This window comes from Octopus sinensis, linkage group LG7 (genome assembly GCF_006345805.1).
Source record: "Octopus sinensis linkage group LG7, ASM634580v1, whole genome shotgun sequence".
NCBI lineage: Eukaryota > Metazoa > Mollusca > Cephalopoda > Octopoda > Octopodidae > Octopus > Octopus sinensis.
In genome coordinates, this window is record NC_043003.1 from 108325433 (window position 1) to 108349110 (window position 23678).

The window sequence follows — 23678 nt, forward strand, 5'->3', positions numbered from 1 at the left end:
AACGTTCTGAGTTCAAATTCCGCCAAGGACGACTTTGCCTTTCATCCCCTTGAAGTCGATAAAATAAGTACCAGTTGAGCACTTGGGCCAATGTAATCGATTTACACCCCCACGAGAACTTGCTGGGTTTGTGCCAAAATTTGAAACGGATTTTCATTATCCGCACTTTTACATTCTTTCTACTCCTTCATACATACACTGATCACTTCTAAGGCTTGCCGGGAAGAACATGCATCACTGAAGAGTGCTAATTAAATCAAAACAAGGCTGTATCTTCCATTAGTTGACTTTCAAAACAAGATTCACCCGCTTCTGCACTATTTTAATTCTCTAAAAAAATTCAGGCTAAATTTTTGTCCCGTCTCTAAGAAGGAAATTTTGTCTACTAAATGTATGGCTGGCATTACCTGATCGAAGTCTCTCCTTTCATTATAGTTTACATATGGAAGATCCTACTGTATGTCTTCAGTATACTGGATGATTTCTTGAAGACATTTTCTTCAGTTATTCATATAGTTTACTTTGATATTCATAAACAGTGACACTACTTTAGCTTTATACATACACATATATACATACATGTATATATATATATGTGTGTGCGTGTGTGTAAACACATACACAGACAGACACAGACACATATATATAGACGCACATATATAAGTACATATATACACATGTATGTGCATACGCATGCATACATACATGATATATAAATATATATATATATCACCATGATAGACCGTTAGCTCCTACACACATTTTTTTCTCTCCTTGTTTCTCTCCTTGTTTTTTCTGTCCCTTTCCGTAGAAGATCGTAGGCTCGAAACATAAAAGACTTTTTCTATTCCTGAGCGTTATACTAATACATCTGTTTGTTTTGTACACCACCTGTCTTCGTCTTTTGTTTTTTTCGTAAACTCTCCCTATATATATATATATATATATATATATATATATATATATATATATATATATATATATATATATATATATATATATATATATATAAAGGAAATGAAGAAAATACTGACAAAATAATTTAAGTAAGGGAGAGTGTATTTAATTAGGTGAAAGTTCTTTACCGGTTGCGCATTTGTTATGCTTATCAAAAGATATATTTTTAAGAGAGATAGAGTTCCTTTCTGATAGATTTTTTTCTCTTAAGAAAAAAATCTATCAGAAAGGAACTCTATCTCTCTTAAAAATATATCTTTTGATAAGCATAACAAATGCGCAACCGGTAAAGAACTTTCACCTAATTAAATACACTCTCCCTTACTTAAATTATTTTGTCAGCATTTTCTTCATTTCCTTTTTTTTTATATATCACAACTCGTGTTCCACATCTCCTTTTTTAATATATAAATATATATATATATATATATATATATATATATATATATAACTTTGCCAAACCGAGTAAAATATGCTTTGCTGGGAAGGTGTAGTAGGCCAAAATATGTTGATAGCTTTAAAGACAACCTTCACTCTCATCTGCATCATTATTAATTTGGAAAAGTTTCGCTAGCGTGATCTTAGAGTTGTTTCGTTTGCTTGTCTTTTGTTTTTGTTTTTTGTTGTTAGCTTTTTCTAGTTTTATAAGCGATTCTAAGAGGAATTTTTATCTTCTAATTGCATAGATAATCTCAGTTGACTGAAAATTTTTCAACTCGCTGTGTTACATTTTTGATACTCTACTCTATCTGTATTTGGGGAAATGATGTTTGCATTTTTCGACAATAATCAAATATGGTATTATACAGTGTTTCTATTTGCTATTAAGTTGGGTAATTTTATCTTTTTTTCTTTTTGCAGAACAAACATTTTCTTTTAATAAAAATGAAAGTTATTCACAGCCTAGCTGTGCTGTGATGTTAGCTCTATGAAAAAATGAACAAAAATATGAAAATAAAATTAGCAGTAGTTTTAAACTGATATTTTAGTCATCTCTTATGAAGTTTACAAGTATTTCACATCTCTTTACATAATAATTTTTTTCTACACGGAAGATACAATTAACATGGCTGCTGAAGTATCGTTTCAAAACGACTCTAAAATGTTGTCAAAATAAAATATTCTGCTTTGATTTTTGTTTATTCATAATTTTTGTGAATTTTTTAAATTCAAAAGCCCATCTGGTTGTGATATGTGAAATAAAGCAATCAGTACGCAGGACATGAACATTTTTGACTTCCTAGATTTCAAAAACAGAATTCCTTTCTTTACATCGACGTGAGGTCTGTAATTTATAGAAGAAGAATTATGAAATCAGTATGATGATCATGACTCTCACAAAGGCATTAGTAATAATGTAGCTGTTGTTGTTGTGTAGCCCTAAGTTGGATCTGATGGAAGAGACTTTAAAATCAAATGTTTTCCAGCCGTGACCATTCGATTTGTTCTAGTGAATCTAGGACTACATTATAAATACACCCTTTGATATTTTTTTTAAGCTTTTAGGAAGCAGTTTGAGGAAGACCTGACTGATGCTTCAAGCAAATTGAGCGACGACACAGGGGTTTCTTCATTGGCATTATTAATGTTGTTAAAAAGGCGGCTAGCTAGCAGAATCGTTAGCAAGGCGGGTGAAATGCTTAGCTGTATTTCGTCTGTCTTTATGTTCTGAGTTCAAATTCCGCCGAGGTCGACTTCGCCTTTCATCATTTCGAGATCGATAAATTAAGCACCAGTGAAACACTGGGGTCGATATAATCGACTAGTCCCCGCCCCCAAAATTTCTGGCCTTATGCCTATAGTAGAAAGGATTATTATTGTAGTTTAAAAAAGACGGCGAAAAATTCAAGCCTTGTGCCTGTAGCAGAAAAGGGAGTTTAAAAAGCGGCGAGCTGACAGAATCATTTGTACACCGGACAAAATACTTAGCGGCATTCTTCCGGCTTTACGTTCTGAGTTCAAATTCCGCCGAGGTCGACTTTGCCTTTCATCCTTTTGGGGTCAATAAAATATGTAGCAGTTGAACATTAGGTTTAATGTAATCATCTAGCCCCCCCACCACCACCACCAGAAAAACATTTCGCGCTTTGTACCATTTGTAGAAAGAATTAATAACACCGTATAACAATAAAAAAAAACAAGAATAACCTTTATTAGGGGTATTTTGTGTGTAGATCACGAATATAACATCTTTTTCCTTCTGTAACCATGGTTCCGTACGAATTGAGTGCAAACAGGATTGAGCTGAAACTGACAGCACTAAAAGTTACGAACGGAGTGTTCCTAAGGTATTTATCAACCTAACCTACAAAAATTATAAAGGTACAATTAATATTTTTATAGTTATATGGGTCCAAATCCGTGGTAAATCTGACGAGAAACCACACCTTATCACCCAACCTGAACTCAATGATTTAGTTCATGATCTAACACTTACTAAGCAACAGAGTGAAGTTCCTGCCTCACCTCTGCAACAATGGAACCTGTTGGATAAAGATGCTAGAATTACAATATTTAGGAAGTGTTCTGCAAATCTACAGCAATTCTTCACTTTGAAAAACAACTTGACTTTTTGTAATTGTATCAGAGACTTATTCAATGCCCTTGAGCTGACCTATGAACCAAATGAGTGGAGTTTGCTCATAGATGCATCCCTTTACGGCATAAAAGCGGATCTGTTGCACATTGGGAACACCATGCCTTCAGTTCCAATTGCTCAATCAGTCATTTGAAGAGAGACATATGAGGACCTTGCTTTTATTCTAGACCGCATAAGTTACAAGGAACAAGAGTGGCTGATTTATGCGGACTTGAAAGTAGTAGACCTACTTAATTGGCTGCAAACTGGATACACCAAGTTTATGTGCTTCCTTTGTAAGTGGGACAGTAGTGCCAGGTGAGAACCTTATGTACGTTCAGAATGGTCACCTCAGGAAACTATGTTGCCTGGATGCCATAATGTAAGTCACGAGCCACTTGTTAAGAAGGAGAAAATCATTTTGCCACCACTTCATATAAGACTAAGCCTAATGAAGCAATTTACCAAAGCACTGCAACATAACAAGCCATGTTTCCAGTACGTCAAGACGGTCTTCCCTAAAATAAGTGATGCCAAGATTAAAGAGGGTATATTCGTAGGCCCTCAGAGTCGTCAACTTATAGCTGATGAGGACTGACTTCAAGGTGACAATGGATGAAACTGACTTAGTGGTCTGGCATGCATTCAAATATGTATGCAAAGGACTTCTGGGAAAGCACCAAGTGGCTCAGCGAGAGAGTATAGTGGAGAGCCTAATCAGGTGCTATCAAGATCTCGGATGCAATATGTCACTGAAGATACACTTTCTTTATTCTCATCAGTCCTTCTTCCTAGAGAATGCAGGAGATGTTCGTGATGAACATGGAGAGCGTTTCCATCAAGATATAGCTTCAATGGAAAACAGGTATAAGGGAAAATGTAACCCAGCTATGCTGGTTGACTTCTGCTGGAACCTGAAACGTGACACACCTGAGACGTCTTATAAACAAAGAAGTAAGTACTAAAATGTAGGTTAACATATTATATAATGCTAACAAACATACCGATTCATTACATATTTATGAATTAATTACAATGGACATATTTAATCTGACTTTGGGAGAAAAATAAATTTATAGTACCGTGGAAATTGGTATAAATTGCATAGTTATTAAGTCAGTAATTTACTAGAAAATATGGCGTGATGGGAAATTTTTGTTATAAAATTCGAATTTAGCACAAATCAACTTCATAATGAAATGTACATGAGAACTATATTATTCCTTAAATCTGAAATTTGTTGTACAGTATAATGTAACTGAAATTGCTACTACCGGAAATCGAAATCAGAGTGAGTCAGAATTAGGGAATGGTGTGCCTAAGTGTGATGGCGCATAGCTTCATGGTTAGATTATCCGGTTCACTATCGTAATGTCGTGAGTTCGATTCCTTGAGCAAGATACTTTATTTCACGCTGCACCAGTCCACTCAGTTGGCCAGAATGAGTTGTACTTGTAATTCAAAGGGTCAGCCATGTCACACTCTTTGTCGCGCTGAATCTCCTTAAGAATTACGTTAAGGATTTGTGTGTCTGTGGGGTACTCAGTCCAACTGCGCGTTAATCTTACAAGCAGGTTGTTCTGTTGATAGTATCAACTTGAACACTCGTCGTAACCGACGGAGAGTCAGAGCCAGAGTCATGCCTAATTTGCTTTAGCAGTGTAAATTAGGTGAATTAGCTGCAGCCAAGAATTGAAAGTATACTACGAACTTTGAGTCTCCTTAGGTTAGCCTATCGTTACTTTTGCGTTAAACGCCTATACAACACAGTAATTATTTCCACTTCTGAAATAACAATACAATTGCTGTGATCAAAAGAAAAGTATTGATGCCTTTGTTTTTTGTTTGTATGTTTCTTTTAGTTTGTTTTTTCTTTCTTCCTTTCTTTTATGAATCACTTAAACTATTGTATTTCTTTTTGTCTATCTTTCAACACCAGGCATTGAAAATCCGTATAAGAGGTAAGTTCTTTAATCTTGATGACTCTTTTATGTTTTATGTAAAGACTAACTTAACGAACTTAGATAAAATCATGTTGATTGATGGTAAATTATTCTAATAAATGTCTCTCTGTGAGCTATAAAATCTCTTCAAACTGATGGTCAGCAGAGGATTTGTAAAAGTAAAACAAAAGAGAGATACATCGTCAGTGGATAGATCAAACTTATACCTATTTTTCTCAATTATTTAAACAAAGATACAAGGAGGTAAGTACTGTGTATACAATCTGAACAAATATAAACTAATGATATATTATCTGACAGACTATGATATTTCCAAAGTGATTTCGTCTAGGTTAACAAATTATCGTCTGTGTATTTGACAAAAGTATATAAATTCTTTATAGTTGTTTCTTTTGATGATGATGCTGTTATTGCTTTAGTTGTGTATACCGAAATTCATACTGAATACATTTTTATTAAACAAAACCAACTAAAAATAAATAACTTGATGAAATTTTGGCGTTGGCTACCAATAAAGGATATTTATGACCCTAAGAAAAGACCTGCGCTGATGTCGTGGAAGATTTGTGATAACAATGAGCAATCGTTGGGTGGCCGACTGGCATCGATTGGTAACCTTATAAACATAAGATCCGAATGTTAGTTTGTTAGTTGTTTATTTTTATACATTTTTCAAGTCCATGTAAATTGCGCATCAAAATTCAATAATGTTAAGGAGAAATTATTTTTTTCAGTTGTAGATTCTAGACTACCTGTGAATATCTATGTCTAATTGCTTCGTTTATAATTTCTAATTTTCAAACTCACCTTTAATGCACTAGCAGGTGCATTTTTATGTAACTGCCGGTAAAAGATTTCTAACGAGTGTCGTAAGCATTAAAAGTTGAAATAATTGAATAATAAAAGAAAAAGGAAAGTAAATACTTGTAATAATGAACTTAGAACAAGTAAATTGTTTCGTTTTGGGATTTGGTTTGCAAGATTCTTTATTTGAGTTCGTGTGTTGAAGCATATTCTGTTGTGTTTGGGGAGAGTCATTCTCTTTTGATGCCTTGTAATTTAAAACACTCACTGGTAACATTTCCACTCACTTCCTTCTGTATTTTTCTAAACTTTTCGTTGCGTCTTGCAACCTTTTCAATAGTTTTGACTGTCAAAACTATTGAAAAGGTTGCAAGACGCAACGAAAAGTTTAGAAAAATACAGAAGGAAATGAGTGGAAATGTTACCAGTGAGTGTTTTAAATTATAAGGCACCAAAAGAGAATGACCCTCCCCAAACCCAACAAAGTTGTTATTTTCTGTATGAACGACTCCATGTTATAGTTTATATTCAATTTTGCATTTCTTGTAATTAGAAAATATGGTTTATGGAGTATACACATATGGTAATACTAAGCAAAAATGTTCCTTGTGATTTCAATTATAGAATACGGCTTGTGTATGTGTGAATGCTTTATACTGAAAACTTTCTGGTTTTCGGTAATACAAAATACATATTTCCCTTTCAGATTCACATACTTATTGCAGCGGTCCTTCAGTTTTTCGAAGACCCCGTAATATAACTCGTAAGTTTAGACCTCCATCCAGGCCTCTCGCGACATTCTTAAAGCCAGGAATTTTTAGCACCCCCTCGCATGTGCAAGAAAATCTTTCTCTCTTTTCTCTCTCTCCCACCTCTCTCTCACCTCTTTTTTCCACCTCTCTCTTACTCACTCGCTCACTCTCTCTCTCTCTCTCTCTCTCTCTCTCTCTCTCTTTCTCTCATATATATATATATATGCATATTCATGTTATCCTTCGCTTTTTTTACTGTTTTTATTGTGCTAATATCATCAATAACAGTGGATGGTTATCACCATAAAATGACTCGTTCCTTGTGAATCGATACCCCTTTTTGCCGTTTTGATTTCAGTTTGCAACACCAGGTCCCTACATTTACGCCGTTAATAGCTTTGCGGAATTCATTTACATCACAATGACTCTTCTTTATTTTAAGATAGAAAGTAATATGCATCTTCAAAATAAATACACAGTTATTAGAAATACGGCGAATTGAATCTACAGAATATCATACTTCAAACCAAAAGATCGACGCTTTATGTTCTACTAACTGACCACGTGCCGTTAATAATGACGGTTAATTGTATTGTTTTATATATAAATAAGCTACAAAATACGGTGCATAATAATCACAGATTCGAACATTCACATCCTTCCCTCGCACACACATACACACATTTACTCTCACAAAGAGTTGAAACGCTGATTTATTTTTCACTCCTTCCTTCATTATTCATCTATCACCCCTTCCTTTCTCTCATTATTATTACTTTCTCTCCCTCCCTCTCAGTCAGGGCTACTACTTCTCCTTCACTGAATTGCTATTTTCTCTCCTCCTCCGCGCCCGGCGTGATTCTGGACATATATATATATATATTTATATATATATATATATATATATATATATATATATATATATATATATGTTAGTTGACTTGCTAGAAAAAATAGCTGCCAGGTCTTCCACAAATTCCATTCTACTGTCAAGCTATGTTCTGGCAGTAAATGATTGGCGCTTTCTTTTATCGACCCTGAAAAGATAAGAAGTAAAACTGATCTGGGCATGACTTAAGTTCAGAGTGTAAAGGAGCAGAGAATACATTAGATAAGTTAGTCCTAGATACACTGTGTAAGACATAGGTGGGATGGTCATGTCTTGAACGCCTTACATCATACGTCTATTCGGGCAGTTGTGACCTAGAACTAAACTTCAGCAACAACAGGATAATTATTTCGTTAGCTTGCAGTCCGACGCTGACATTTCCATAGATCTGTTGAAGACATTTCTGTGTATCTTCAACGGAACCCCTGCTGCGACACAAGATAGTCTTCAGTGATATTTCAAGGTCCTAAATAGTTACAAAGCGTTTATTTTATGTGAGATAAATCTTATATCCATTCGCGTTTTAGAAGATTTGATTTCGTTATTGTAAATTTATGTACCCCAGGAAGATGAAAGTTGAAGTCCGTTCCCGTAGGATCCGAACACAGAAGGCTATGAATATAATGTCTGTGAAAGTTGATTGTCAAACAACTCATCACATTCTATTTCGTTCCATGTTCCATCGTGACGTCATTTCTTTCTATCACTCACACAAACATTCTCTCTCTCCCTCTCTTTCTCCCTCTCTCTCCCTCTTCATCTCTCTCGTCCTCTCTCTCTTCCTCTCTCTCTCTATCTTCCTCCCTCTCTCTATCTTCCTCTCTCTCTATTTTCCTCTCTATCTTCTCTCCTTCCTTCTTTTTCTCTTATGCCCTCTCTCTTCTTCTTTCTCCTCTCTTTCTCTCTCTCTCTCTCTTTCTCTCTCCCTTTCTATCTACCTGTCTGTTCCATCAACAAGTCATTCTGCCCTCTCTCTCTCCCTCTCTTTCCCTCTCTCTCTCTCTTATTACTTGATTTTGATAACTTGATCAATAGAAGTGTCGAAGACTTTCGTAAACTGCAACCTATTGACATTCTTGATCAGCTCAATAAACCATCGGTGAAATTATATTTACTTATTAAGTCATTCTTACACGTTAACCAAAAGTATTATTCGTTATGATATCAGTTCAACACGTCGCTGTTATAATGACCAGGTGGACTACACTGAAGAATTATTCTGTTGATTCTTCCGCACGTAATTCTGTATTCGAATCTAATACGGGGAACCTTCTACCAAAGACTTGGCTTGAACCCAATGCTTTATGAAGAAAATCGGGAAGACGGAAATTTTGCGGAAGCCTATTTGACTCTACCCGTTTTGGAGTACAAGAATTAATTGGGGAAATTTTGAACCTGGGTTCTCATTCCTAAGGTATATTTTGATGTGGCTATTATTATTATTATTATTATTATCGTTATTATTAAGGTCACTGCCTGGAATCGAACTCGGAATCTTGGGGTTAATAGCCCGCACTCTTAACCACTACACCATATGTCCGAGGGCATATGATGTAGTGTATTTCTATACAACATATTTTGCTTCTTTTTTTTTCCAATATATAAGGAACAATTTTATTCTTGGGCAACGCCGGGTGCCTCTGCTAGTATATATATATATATATATATATATATGTGTGTGTGTGTGTGTGGTGTGTGTGTGTGTGTGTATAGTTAATCAGAAACTTAATACCACTATACACCACTCGCACAAAATATTGTTTTCAGATTTGGGCACAAGGCTAGAAATTTCGAGGGAAGACGTAAGTCGATTACATTGGGCCCAGTGCTCAACTGCTACTTAAATTATCGACCCCGCAGAACGCAAACATGGATGAAGTGCCGCACTAAGCATTTTTCCCAGCCTGATAACGATTCTGTCAGATCGCTCGTCTTATATTTTATTTAAAATATTATTTTTTTTAATCGTGTCTTTTCCTTTCCGTGTCTTTCAGAACCACTCGGAATTAAAACAATGAAGCGAACAGCTCCATTCAGACAACAATCAACTGGCCCACCCACCGGCTGGTGGCTCTACGGTAATTTTTGTTTTTCTATTGCACCAGCAGACATATCCTATATTACTCTCCACTCTATGTCACCTTGACTGTTTCACGGTGCGTCCATCTATCGTACAGTGAGATATATCCTACATTACTCTGTATCTTCTGTTGCGTAATAGAGATATTTTAAATTACACTGTACCCCATGTTAACTCGGTGGCTCTACGGTGAGTCTAATCATAGTACCAACAGACATAACTTGTATAACTCTGTACCCTATATTACCTTGTCGCAAAATCGTAAAAAATGTATACAGTGAGGACATAACTGAATAGACTCCAACAGACACCAGATACTTATTTTATCATTTTATCATACTAGAGTGAAAGAATAGGGCCAAGATCAATCTCAGCCGGTATTCGTGCTAAAATATAAAGGCAATTCAAACTTATACTTTTCGTATTTGCAGTTTTGTATCTGTATACTAGAAGTAATGCCTCATTTTATACACGTAGTTTATACCTATTTCTTTACTACCCACAAGGGGCTAGACACAGAGGGGACAAACAAGGACAGGCAAACGGATTAAGTCGATTATATCGACCCCAGTGCGTAACTGGTACTTATTTAATTGACCCCGAAAGGATGAAAGGCAAAGTTGACCTCGGCGGAATTTGAAGTCACAACGTAGCGGCAGACGAAATACTTATTTCTTTACCACCCACAAGGGGCTAAACTCAGAGAGGACAAACAAGGACAGGCAAACGGATTAAGTCGATTATATCAACCCCAGTGCGCAACTGGTACTTATTTAATCGACCCCGAAAGGATGAAAGGCAAAGTCGACCTTGGCGGAATTTGAACTCAGAACGTAACGGCAGCCGAAATACCTATTTCTATTTCTTTACTACCCACAAGGGGCTAGACACAAAGGGGACAAACAAGGACAGACAAACGGATTAAGACAATTACATCGATCCCAGTGCGTAACTGGTGCTTAATTTATCGACCCCGAAAGGATGAAAGGCAAAGTGGACCTCGGCGGAATTTGAACTCAGAACGTAACGGCAGACGAAATATGGCTACGCATTTCGCCCGGCGTGCTAACATTTCTGCCACCTCGCCGCCTTTTTATGCACGTAGTTTATACCATTAGAGGAAATTCAAATACAACATAATCTCTGCTGCCTCAGTAAACTTAGGATTGTTCTCTACAAATGTAACTCATCTTTTATCTTTCATCTTTTACTTGTTTCAGTCATTGGACTTCGGTCATGCTGGGGCACTGCCTTGAAGGGTTTAGTCGAACAAATCGACCTCAGTACTTCAGTACTTATATTTTTCTCTAACCTGGTACTTATTCTATCGGTTTCTGGACATAAACAAACCAACACCGGATTTCTTTTCGTTTTCGTCTACCCAATCCACTCACAAGGCTTTGAAGGGACCGAAGCTATAAAAGAAAACACTTGCCCAAGGTGTCACACAGTGAGACTTGAACCCAAGACTACATATACCCACTCCTGTCTTATTGATCCTTTTAATCACTAATAACCTAAATCTTTAAATCCGTTGCTGAATCCTGAATGAGAGGTCAATACTCTTCACGTTCTACGACACAAGACGATAACCTATGGCTTGTAATAAAGCTTCCTGTTCACACTCAGTGTTACAATCTATCAACCAGGCGTTCAAGTCATTATCCGCTCAACCATTTCATTTCAAAAATACTTAGTTTAGAAATCAGTAACTTTCACTAAAGATTTCTTTGAATAAACATTAATGCGGTGTATTTTAAGGACATTAAACATTTACGATTCTTTTAAGAGACTAAGCATTGAAATAAAGTGAAATAGCTCAGCTTGGAATTGAAACCAGGTTGCGGATTCTACTCGCTGAGAGAGCTGGAATGTTGAGATCTTGCTAAAAATTGACAAAATTGGTTGGCCCGGAATTGAAACGAGATAGTGGATTCGACTCGCTGAAAGTTGACCTCAAGATAATTTGCAAAAATTGTTTTGGAACTATACCATTTTTCAATGACCTTATATTTTGTTCATTCGAGATGATTCTCGTATTGCAGGTGACGTCTTTTTTAAGAAAAAAGAAGAAGGGTATGTCACTGTACAATGTATAACTATTTGTAGTTACTAACTGAATCTCGTATGTTATGAAGTATTAGAGTTCAAACATTCAACTAAAACATTGTTCTTCCTCGGCACTAAATCCTTCTGGAAATGCCAGTGGATCTAAATAATGGTTTCTAATTTAGGCAGAATGCCAGCAATTTTGAGGGATGTGGTTACGTCGACACATTTACTCCAGTACTTCATTGGTACTTTATTTTATCGATCCTCAGAAGGACGAAAAAGAAAGCAGGCCTCAGCTGGAATTGAAATCAGAATGCGAAGAGCTGGGATAAATGTCACAAAGAATTTTTTTCTGATGCTCTAACGATTCTGCTAATTCTCCGCGTTTGAAGATTTAAATAAGCTTAAAACATTAGAAAACTTAATCTCCCTTCCTCTCTCTCTCTCTCTCTCTCTCTCTCTCTCTCTCTGACGAATTTAGAAACATATTTAAAAACTTGATGCGATGATGGATTAGTGTAACATAATAGCGTGTACATCAAAACAGTTATTGATCTACAATTTCTTTTGTTTTCAGGAATCTTGCAACACAAATTGATATCTTTTGTTTTATTTTCTATTAAAAGCTAATGGTTTTGATAACCGTGGTAAGAAATTGGAGAAAAAGTTCTTGGGTCGAAATGAAAGTGCTTTTTCAAGTGGAACAATTACTGCGCGGGCCCTCCTAGAAGATTTTATTGAGAATCTCAAGTTAAAAAGTAAGTAAGGCGAAAGTAAAGAATACGTACACCCGATGCTTAGGGTTAGGGTTTCGGATTAGGGTCAGAGATTAGGTTTTAGGGTTAGGGTTTCTGTTACGCCGAAAACGGGTGGTGTACGTATTATTTACCTCTGCCAGTAAGTGATACATGTGTAATATTTCTTAATGCAGATGCGACTTTGTTTTCATGTGTAAGATGTACAGCGTTGTAAATTGTAAAGTATAAACGTTGTTGCTGTGTGATTATACAGAAGCAGCTTATTTATTCGGCAATTACAAATCATTGCAATGCCTGCAGCGCAGAATTGCATTCCCAAGAATAAATATCCTCTTATCACGATCTTTAAGAGTCATTAATTCCAATAGTTCATTCCCTTTTCTGTTATTGCTAACCGAACAAAAGATAGAATTTCTCCAGGAAAAGATACCAACTTATCGCAAGCAAGTTTATTGCAATATCTAATAACCAGTTGGGGAACTTTAACAATATAAAATTATTCTTTTTTAGAATGGTGAAACTCGAGGCAGATAAATCTTCAAATATTACATGGGAAAATAGTGTTCTAAAAAAAATCCTTTGGATCAAAACAATATTTAACCCAATATTTACACGCTATTATTTATAGCTTTATCTGCTTCGAGTTTCACTGTTCCAAAAACTAATTATATCACCTTCTTTTGAAGTTTTAAATGTTTACGAATTTAACAGTGTAAAAGGAAATATTTTAATGTAAGGCTGATACAGAACCAGCTGATGCGAACTCGTGGCTCGTGATCTAGTAGTAATCCATTAGATTATTTCATTTCTGCCACGAAATTAGAAAAACAATATACTTAAAAACCTGCCTCATGTGTTGGTACGTGCATTATTATACCAACACAGTATTTTTATTATATTTATTTATCAGTTCATTATACCAATGTCACATCCTATTGGAAAAGCTATCATTAACTGCTGTCAATTTTGCAAAATGTGAGATTGGAAAACATTAAGGGTATATGTCCAAATAACATTTCATTGCCTTTCCTCTTTTTCGCTTCTTATAACGCACGATCGAATTTTTTGCGTGGGAGAATTCACCTCGTTGAGACAATTAAAGTAAACAGCGTTGAACATCTTTACAGAAGCCTTACTGAAATATTTATGAATACAGAAACAATCAGCACCATACAGAGATGTGTCAAAACATGGAGACTCTTTTGGATTTAACAACAGTCATCGAAGTAATAAATGTTTGTAGCTTGACCTGAAAATGGAGGAAGAGAATAGTCGATACCTATTTCTTTTACTACCCACGAGGGGCTAAACACAGAGGGGACGAACAAGGACAGATACACGGATTAAGTCGATTATATCGACCCTAGTGCGTAACTGGTGCTTATTTAATCGACCCCGAGAGGATAAAAGGCAAAGTCGACCTCGGCGGAATTTGAACCCAGAACGTAACGGCAGACGAAATACGGCTACGCATTTCGCCCGGCGTGCTAACGTTTCTGCCAGCTCGCCGCAGAGAATAGTCGATACCATCGATCTAAAGATGACATCGACAATCAGTTGTACTTTATTTTATCGATGGTGTCGATTATCGATGATATTAGTACTTTATTTTATAGATGGTAATTACTAGCGGTGGTACTTTTCTCCAACCTTAAGAAACTTTATTTTATCGACTTCGAAAGGATGAAAAGCAAACTTGATCTCATCAGGATGTGAACTCAGAACCTAAAGACTCTGAACAAATGCTACAAATCGTCTATTTCTCCGACATTCCAACGATTCTATCCATCCACTGCCATTTGTCACATTCCAAAAATAATTGTTTCTAGAATAGGTTCGAAGCCCGAAATTTAGTGAGTTGGGGTCAGTTGATACCACTGAGATCAGAATTTCACTTGTAATTGATTTTGTCGACTGCAAAATGATGAAAGGCAAAGTTGATTCCGGTAGGTTTTGAAAATAAAACATTAAAAAGCCGAAGTAAATGCCACAAGCATTTTGTCTGCTGCTTTAATGGCTCTTCCAGTTCATTATCTTTGTGTTCGTAGTAATAATGGTTTCTGATTTAGAAACAAGACTATCAATTTGACGAAACGGGATTAGTCGTTACATAATATTTGCGTGTGTGTGTGTATAATTACAATTGCCTGATGAGCGATTACGTGAAACTTTGTGTAACAGTTTGTGACGTTTTTCGGCTTTTAGTATTTTACTCTATCTTTTTTTATATTCGAGTACTATCACTCGAATAGTACTCAAGTAATAATACTATTATTATTACTTGAATGTATCCATGCATGAGGTCAGTAATTTATGATAAATTTAAGCTAGCTCTCAGTGGACCTGGCAGTAATTAATGAAATAAATAAAAGAAATTATCAAAACATTTTCAAGGTTTATGACAAACATCAGATGCAAAGACTAGCGCTGGCATTAACTAATAGCCGCGTCAACTTTCTATTTGTTACATATTTTTACAGATCACGAAAGGATGAAATGCAAAGTCAACCTTGGCGAGATTTTGAACTAAAAAACGTGAAGGTTGGTAACTAAATACCACAAGGCATTTTTTCCTAAGTTATATTATTTCTGTCAACTACCCTAATGTTGATAATAGTGACTATGGTGATTTTGGCGATGAATTCGTCGAGTTGTTTAGAGTGTTGGATATAATGCCTGATATTTAATTCTCTGCGCACTCAGTTCAACTTCCGCCGATGTCAGCTTTGCTGATCATCTTTTTAGGATTCGATACATAAAGTCTAGTGTAGTGGATTCGTTGAATTATTAGAGAGTCGGTTAAGATACATCTGATCTGGTTCTTTGCATTTTGATGGTGGTGCTTGCTACGACTCTGGTATCAAGCTTTAATGGCTTTTGTTTTTACTTTGGACTACAACGGTGACGTAGAGAGAGGGAACTTGCATACATGGGCAGCTATTGCTTAGGTCTTCGTATTTGGAGAGGAACTTTCCAACTACAGATACATGGTTTCACAGAAGGTATGGAAATAGCGGTTTGTAATTTAGACACAAAGCTAACTTGAGATAAAGGAATAAGTCGATACTACGGACCAAGTCAGGTGACAAGTATATCATTTTATAAAAAAGCTGAAGGGATGAAAGCAAAGTTGACTTCAGCAGAATTTAAACCTACGATGTAAAGAGCTAGTCAAATGCCTCAAGGCATGAGTCTTCCAACTCTCAGGTTAATAATTTCTTACACTCAATGCTACAGATTTGGAGGTGATGGTACTGTGAAAGATTACAAATTAGTGGGTAACGGTGTTGGTTGAGTAAAGTTACGAATGCCATAATATACATCTGGAAGATCCTAGAAGGACTTGTCCCAAACTTTGGCATCGAGAGTTATACAAATACTAGAACTGGGCGCCACTGCATAGTGCCAAGGACTCCAAATTTGCCATCAAGATGTAGCACAAGATACTGCGATAGCCTGGGCTTCAGAGGTCCACAGCTCTTCAATATCCTCCCGAAGGACCCGAGAGACCTGCATGGGGTCTTTAAAATAAAGCTGGACCTCTTCCTGTCAGGTGTCCTAGATGAACCAACTTTACGGCAGGAGGTGCAGATGATGGCAGCTGCATAAAACTCTCTCATGCACCAAATGGCAATTGCTAAAAAGCATTCGTGAAATAAATCATGTAGCAACACCGAATGGCGGTGCCCCAGCATGGCCACAGCTCGTGAGTTGAAACTAGATGAAAATGAAAAAAAATGAGAAAAAAATGAATTCTGGGGTATGGTTCGTTAATTGGTATTTATTTTATCGTACATTCAAAAACGATAAAATGTAAATGGGACTTTAACAAGATTTAGATTGAGAACGTAAAGAGAAATACCTAAATACTTAAAGTCGTTGAGTTATATACTCAAGCATTTCTATAACTCTAGCATTTTATTTATTGTTTCTAACATAGGCACAAATCCTGGAATTTTTGCATGAGGTGTAAGTCTTAGCTAGTATTTTATTTCTTTTAAACCCGGAAAGGTGAAAGTAAAAATTCACTTTGGCGGTATCTGAACGCAGAACGTTAAATATCTAAAGACATTGCGTACGGTATTTTAGCGACGATTTTGCTTGTCTACCATCATCCTGATGATATCTTTTAACTGAGATCCAAAGCTAGCGGTTTAGATGTGGGGTAGTAGTTGGTCGATACCATCGACCTCAATACTTTACTCGTACTATAATTTGTTGACGCCAGAAAAATGAAAGGCAAAATTGGATTTGAACTCAGAACGTAAAAAGCGAAATAACTGCAATACATTAAAGCCGTTTTTCGACACTCTAACGATTCTGACAATCTTGACACAAGGCCAGCAGTTTAACTGGTACTCTATTTCGTCGACGCCTAAGACGTGGAAGGCACGGTTGACCTGTCAAGACTTGAATTCAGAATATAAAGACTCAGAATAAATAACATAAAGTATTTTTCCCAACACTTTAAAGATTCTGCCTGGTTCCGGAGCCGTCCTGAGGTTTAAATGGAAGCCAAGAGCGGCTACCTTCAGAAAACGCTTCCCTCCCAATCATCATCTACTTTTCCAGTATTAGAAGAAAAGAATATGCTAAATAATATGACCCCGTGTTTCTTGTAAATAATGAATGGACTGGATTATTGTTCAAGTCCAAGTAGGGTCTTGGAAAGCAAAATTTTGATCAAAATCATTCCAATCATGACCATCTCGATTTTTAGAAGTACCTAGAACTATATTACCAAATGTGTCCATTTTTTAAACAATTTTTCAAAACATTGTAGGACGTAATTTGAGAGAGATTTAACTGCTGTTTCTATCTTGTAAGTTGACCGCGTAGAAGTTTATTCGTTTGAGTAACTTTTAATTATATTGAAAATTATAAAAATTGTTATTCATTTATTCATTTCCAGAGTGTTGATAAATCATCTTTACAACTTCCACAATTGGTTGCACTATATCACCCAGATGTATTGCGTGCAACCAATGGAGGCTGTGTACAAGTGTTTTGTTATTTCTAATAAAACTACTTGTTTGCCAATAAACTCAGCTGAGTTATCCCTATTTTTCATCCTTGTTTTCTAAGTTTTTTAATTAGTAAGGTAAATTATGGACACCCTCTATTGTTAGAAGGTAACATGAAAGCAACGTGTTAACAAAAAAAGTTATAGAGTCAGGGAAAATGCTTTGCAGTATTTCTACCACTTCTTTACGTGACGAGCTGATTTCAAATCCATCCAAGGATAACTTTGCCTGTCATCCTTTCCAAGATCGTTAAAATAGAGAACCAATCTCTAAAAGTGGACTCGATGGAGCCGACTTAATCCTACCCCACCACAAATTTACTGGCCTTGTACCTAAATCAGAAACTATTATTAGAGAATGACTAAACAGTTAATAAGACGGGATGAGTATGAGGATAGGGTATGATCGATGGAAAGGCGGCGAGCTGGCAGAATCGTTAGCACGCCGGGCGAAATGCATAGCCGTATTTCGTCTGCCGTTACGGTCTGAGTTCAAATTCCGCCGAGGTCGACTTTGCCTTTCATCCTTTCGGGGTCGAAAAATTAAGTACCATTTACGCACTGGGGTCGATGTAATCGACTTAATCCGTTTGTCTGTCCTTGTTTGCCCTCTCTGTGTTTAGCCCCTTGTGGGTAGTAAAGAAATAGGTATGATCAACGGCTGTTCTTAACTCGAACACGACTTTATATTTATTACACATTTCTGTGTACTGCGTAATGTAAGTACTGTTATTCTGGTAAAATGCATTTTCTGTCAGCTTTACTAATGAGAGTATTTTAAGCTCTGCCTTGTAAGCCAGCAAATCACTTGTGAATTATACAGTGCTCCCGCAATAACTTTCGACAGTTAAGTGTACTTGTCATCTGGTAGTTATTTACTTATAGGTTTGCTTGTTCTCAACATTGGGGACGGAGTGATCGAGAATCAAATATACGGAATAAGGACACAACACAATACCAGCAATTAAAAACGTAACAATAATTATTCGACCAATTCACCATTAGTCTGTGTATTGGAACTGCTGAGACTCTCAGAATAGCTATGGTTTCTTTTTAATAACCATTCTATCGATATAAAGCAATGTGAAATATTGCGGCGACTGTCTGGTTACAACAGACTGTTTTTAATTCAATCGTATGCTTATCTCGAAGGTAACGGAAATCTTTTAACAATAGATTAATTTTTAATAGAACAAGCAGAATTCCAAGTTAAATAACATTTAATCGACTGGCAGAGTCTGTTAAGTAACAGTTGGTCTCCAACAAACACACGCACATAAATAATAAAAATATAAATACATAAACAAACAAAACCTAGGAAGGAAACAAAATTGCAAAGTTATATCTCTTAGTTTCGTACAATTCTCTAATGAGATTGGATCTCATTGTAATTCATTGAAGTAGACATGCGCTTCTGTGGCGCCCTGAGCTACATAGATATGAATAATGGATTTTACCCATTTTAGAAGTATTTGCTACAGCATTTCTCTGTTTGACTTAGAAGATGCATTTATTAGTTCACTGAACGGCCACTTCAGGAAGTAAGTACTTTATTCTGAAGCCTATAGAAAATTGTATAGCCTTCAATTTTCCTACTGTTTATTCTGAAATATCTTTCGGATTAGTTTCCATGGCTCCATTTGCTTCAACATAGTCACGTTCTATATCGGTGTTAAACCTACCGCCATGTATATAAATGCGTTGAGCTGAGCATACACGGTCATAGCTATATAACTACTACAAACACCGTTATAATGCATATCACTATGACTGTACAGATATTAAACTTAACGACTTTTATATAAATAAGTGCGGGAAATAGTATACTATTAAGAAGAATAAACAGGTTCAAAACATATCTTTATGGCTCTATGAAATAGAAATAACATTGCGACTACAGAATCATTAAAACATGAATACATACGGTTCTGGTTTCGGTCTCAGCGTACAGCATTTATGGAATATTGTCTTGCACAATAGCTTACACTCACATAGATAAATGATCTGAGAGTAGAATCTGAATGACGAAAACTATACACAAACCCATTTAACACACACACACACATACACACACACACACACACACGCACACACACACACACACATACATATACATATACATACATATACATATATATATATAAATTAAATTAGAGATAAAACCACTATTAGGCAACTAAACAGTGAAAAACATAAACCAAAACATAAAAATAAATATAATTAATATAATATACAAAAAATATAAAATTTAGAATTTAAATTATTAAATTTAAAATTTTTTATATTTATATAATTTATATTTATACTGTGAAATTTGATTTAATCTTAAATCTAATTTTTCCCTGTAAGTTTGGATTTAATTCCTATTATTATATATATATATATATATATATAATATATATATATATATAACTGTGCGAAAGCACATTAGGCAGATAGATAGATAGATAGATAGATAGATAGATAGATAGATAGATAGATAGATACACAGGGATATATATACGCCCATAAATCTGCATAGAAATGCACATATACCATATATATATAATATATATATATATATTATATATATAGATATAGATATATAATATACCCATGGATCTGGGTTCAGTCTCACTGCGTGGCACCTTGGCATGTGTCTTCTACTATAGCTTCGCGCAGACCAAAGCCTTATGATTTGGTAGGCAAACTAAATGAAGCTCGTCGTATATATATATGTGTGTGCGTGTCTGTGTGTCTGTTTTTGTCCGTACAACATCGCTAGACAACCGATGTTGGTGTGTGTCTATATATATATATATTATATATATATATTATATATATAATGTATATATATATATATATATACTATATATGTATATATATATACTATATATGTATATATATATACTATATATGTATATATACATACTATATATATATATATATTATATATATATATATATATATATACACACACACACACGAATAAATATACATGTATATATATATATATATACACACACATGTACATTTATTCATGCGTATATATACATTCTTTTATTGTTTTACTTCTTTCAGTCATTTGATTATGGCCATGCTGGATCACCGCCTTTAGTCGAGCATATCGACCCCAGGACTTATTCTTTGTAGGCCTAGTACTTATTCTATCGTTTTGTTCTGCCGAACCGCTAGATTTGGGGTCGTAAACGCACCAACATCGGTTGTCAAGCGACGGTGGGGCAGGCACAGATATATATATTATATATATATATATATATATATATATATATATATATATACATAGTTAGGTGTTAAATAGCCACCTAAGGGATATTAAGTATCCAAAGAATTTATTGTTTATGTTTACATATATAAATAACAATGTTATGAGCCATCGCTCTTAACAAATAGGTAAATAAATCAATAAATAAAATAAACATACAATTTATCAATATATAAATATAAATTGGAAATGGAAACCAAAATAACAAATTGAACAATTAAATAAATTAATTATCAAATGATAAATTCAATTCAATTTTATTATTTTATACAAACAAATGACACATCTAGTAAATAATAAAATAATAAAATTGAATTGAATTGATCATTTGATAATTAATTTATTTAATTGTTCAATTTGTTACTTGGTTTCAATTTCTAATTTATATATATATGTATGTATGTATATATATGTATATATATATATATATATATATATATATATATATATATATATAATATATATATATATACGACGGGCTTCTTACAGTTTCCGTCTACCAAATCTACTTGCATCCTCCATCCTCCACGCCTCATTCAAGATCAAAGCGGGTTCCGTGTCTTCGTCGCCCGGGTACAACTTATATTTCTCATTGAGCTCCTTCAGCCTAAACGTCACGTTAAGCGTTATGACCTCCACAGCTATCTGCGGAGGCCATTCGGGATCCTCTGTGAAGGCTAAAGTTGCTCCCTTATGGTGCTTTTCCGCCATCTTTTCAACCTGCCGCCTCTATAGAAGAAGATCAGTAATTCATCTTCCTTCGACGGCGGGATATCCAATTCTTCCGTTGGCGGCACAGTTCCCGCCAACAGTGTCTCTTCTCCTGCCGGTGGCACAACCCCAACCGACGTAGTTCCGGGATATTCCGGTACTATGTCACCGACTGCCGGCAATGTCCCATTTCTCTTCCTCTTTTTTTTCTTTTCAACTGAGGGAGGGTGCGTCTCCTCCGTGACCGGGAGATTCGCCTCCCCATCCTCATCCCTAGGATCCTTCGGTGAGCACCCAATGTTGCTCACCTTCTTCTTCTTGCGGCCCCTGTTTGAGGAATCCTCCGCCTCCTCAGCCGCCTTCATTCCCTCTTCTACAGAGGTCTCACACAACTACTCCGAGACCTTATTTTGTTCCTGGGAACAGTCTTTCTTTATATGGCCGGAATCCAGGCACCGATGAAACCTGGGGGAAGCCACCCTCAAGAATCGCCGGGCACCTGCACCCGGCCATTTTCAAAAAATCTGGAAAAACCAGATTGGCTGATTGGGTCCAAAGAGTCAAAACAGCGTTTGACCCAACCCAATCAGCCGCAGGAAGAAATTTCACGTTAAGAAGCTTGGTCCCGCTGCCACCCAGACCCCGGCGGATAGTCTCCTCTATCCACTCGAGTTTTATCCCGGGTGGCAACCCTCAGACCCAAGCTTTCGTCAACCTCCTACAATACGTGGGAAGAAACAAAATTTCCTCACCCTCCAAGGGTTGACTCGCAAATTTGTGAGCCATTTCAGGGGTATCAAATAGCAACCACACCGTTGCGTATTTGATACCTCTAGAAATGAATTTAATTGTTGGCAAATACTCTGCCAACTCCTTTTCAATTGCCGTCTTTTCGAATAGGGCGATGGTGTCGAGTGCCTTGGAGTAGGTTCTCAACACCACCGTCTATCTTCACGGTCTTCAACCACTTTTTGGGCGGTACCAATCTCCACTCCAAAAACTTTGTGTCTTTTTTCATTGCCATGGTTCCTTTTTTTTTAAACAGTTCGAAATTATGCTCAAAATAAAACTTAAAAAGAGAGAAGAAAAAGAAATCAAAAGAAGTCAGAATAAAATGGAAAGGAGAAAAGGAAACAATTCAAAAAAGAGAAAGTCAAATAAAGTTTAGAAGAAAGAAAGTCAATAGTTCAGAAACACAGCAAAAAACATCTTCCGGCCATTCGGTACTCCCGGCCTGGGTTGAACCCGGAACGCCACAACGGCAACACAATTTCCACAAAAACTGGTATACAAATTGTTCAATCTTCGGAGGCAAAGACATTCCCCCAAACAGCAGTTCTCACAATTATTGTCATACCCCCGGACAAAGTTAGAAGTGGTTGTCGGAGAATTTCTACGACTTCATCAGTCCCGATTTGTCTCCTACTAATTTCCCCGATTACTATGGATTGCTATATATTGGCCGTAATTGAGAAAGACACCAACCACTTTGCCTGCAGTACCAACGCCGAGCTAGGAGGTGTTCAAAGCACCAACGCCGAGAAAGAGGTGTTCGAAGGACACAGTGGGGAAAGCATGCACCAGGTTCCGGAGCCGTCTTGAGGCCGTCGTGGAAGCTGAAGGCATCTACTCTCATTATACTATCTCATGTGTGTGTGTGTGTGTGTGTGTGTGTGTGTGTGTGTGTGTAAGAAAGCGAGAGTTGTATTTCGCTTGAAGCATTGTAGTACAGAAGCAGAAAAACGAAAATAGGCCTTTGCACCTGAAAGATAAAGGACTTGGTATAACTTTCTTCATTGTTAGAAGCTTTCTTTATTTCCCTTTCTTTTCACACCACACACACAC

The 23678-nt window shown here is 36.2% G+C and overlaps 1 protein-coding gene across 2 annotated transcripts in view; it reads left to right on the top strand.

Annotated features, from left to right (window-relative positions):
- LOC115213832 overlaps positions 1 to 23678 on the top strand; it is a 78465-nt gene that overhangs the window by 48738 nt on the left and 6049 nt on the right. For both annotated transcript variants that reach the window (XM_029782731.2, XM_036505092.1), the window contains exons 3-5: positions 5475 to 5496; positions 9939 to 10022; positions 12703 to 12834. In XM_029782731.2, coding sequence (XP_029638591.1) covers positions 5475 to 5496; positions 9939 to 10022; positions 12703 to 12834 — 238 coding nt within the window. The remainder of the gene's footprint in view (positions 1 to 5474; positions 5497 to 9938; positions 10023 to 12702; positions 12835 to 23678) is intronic.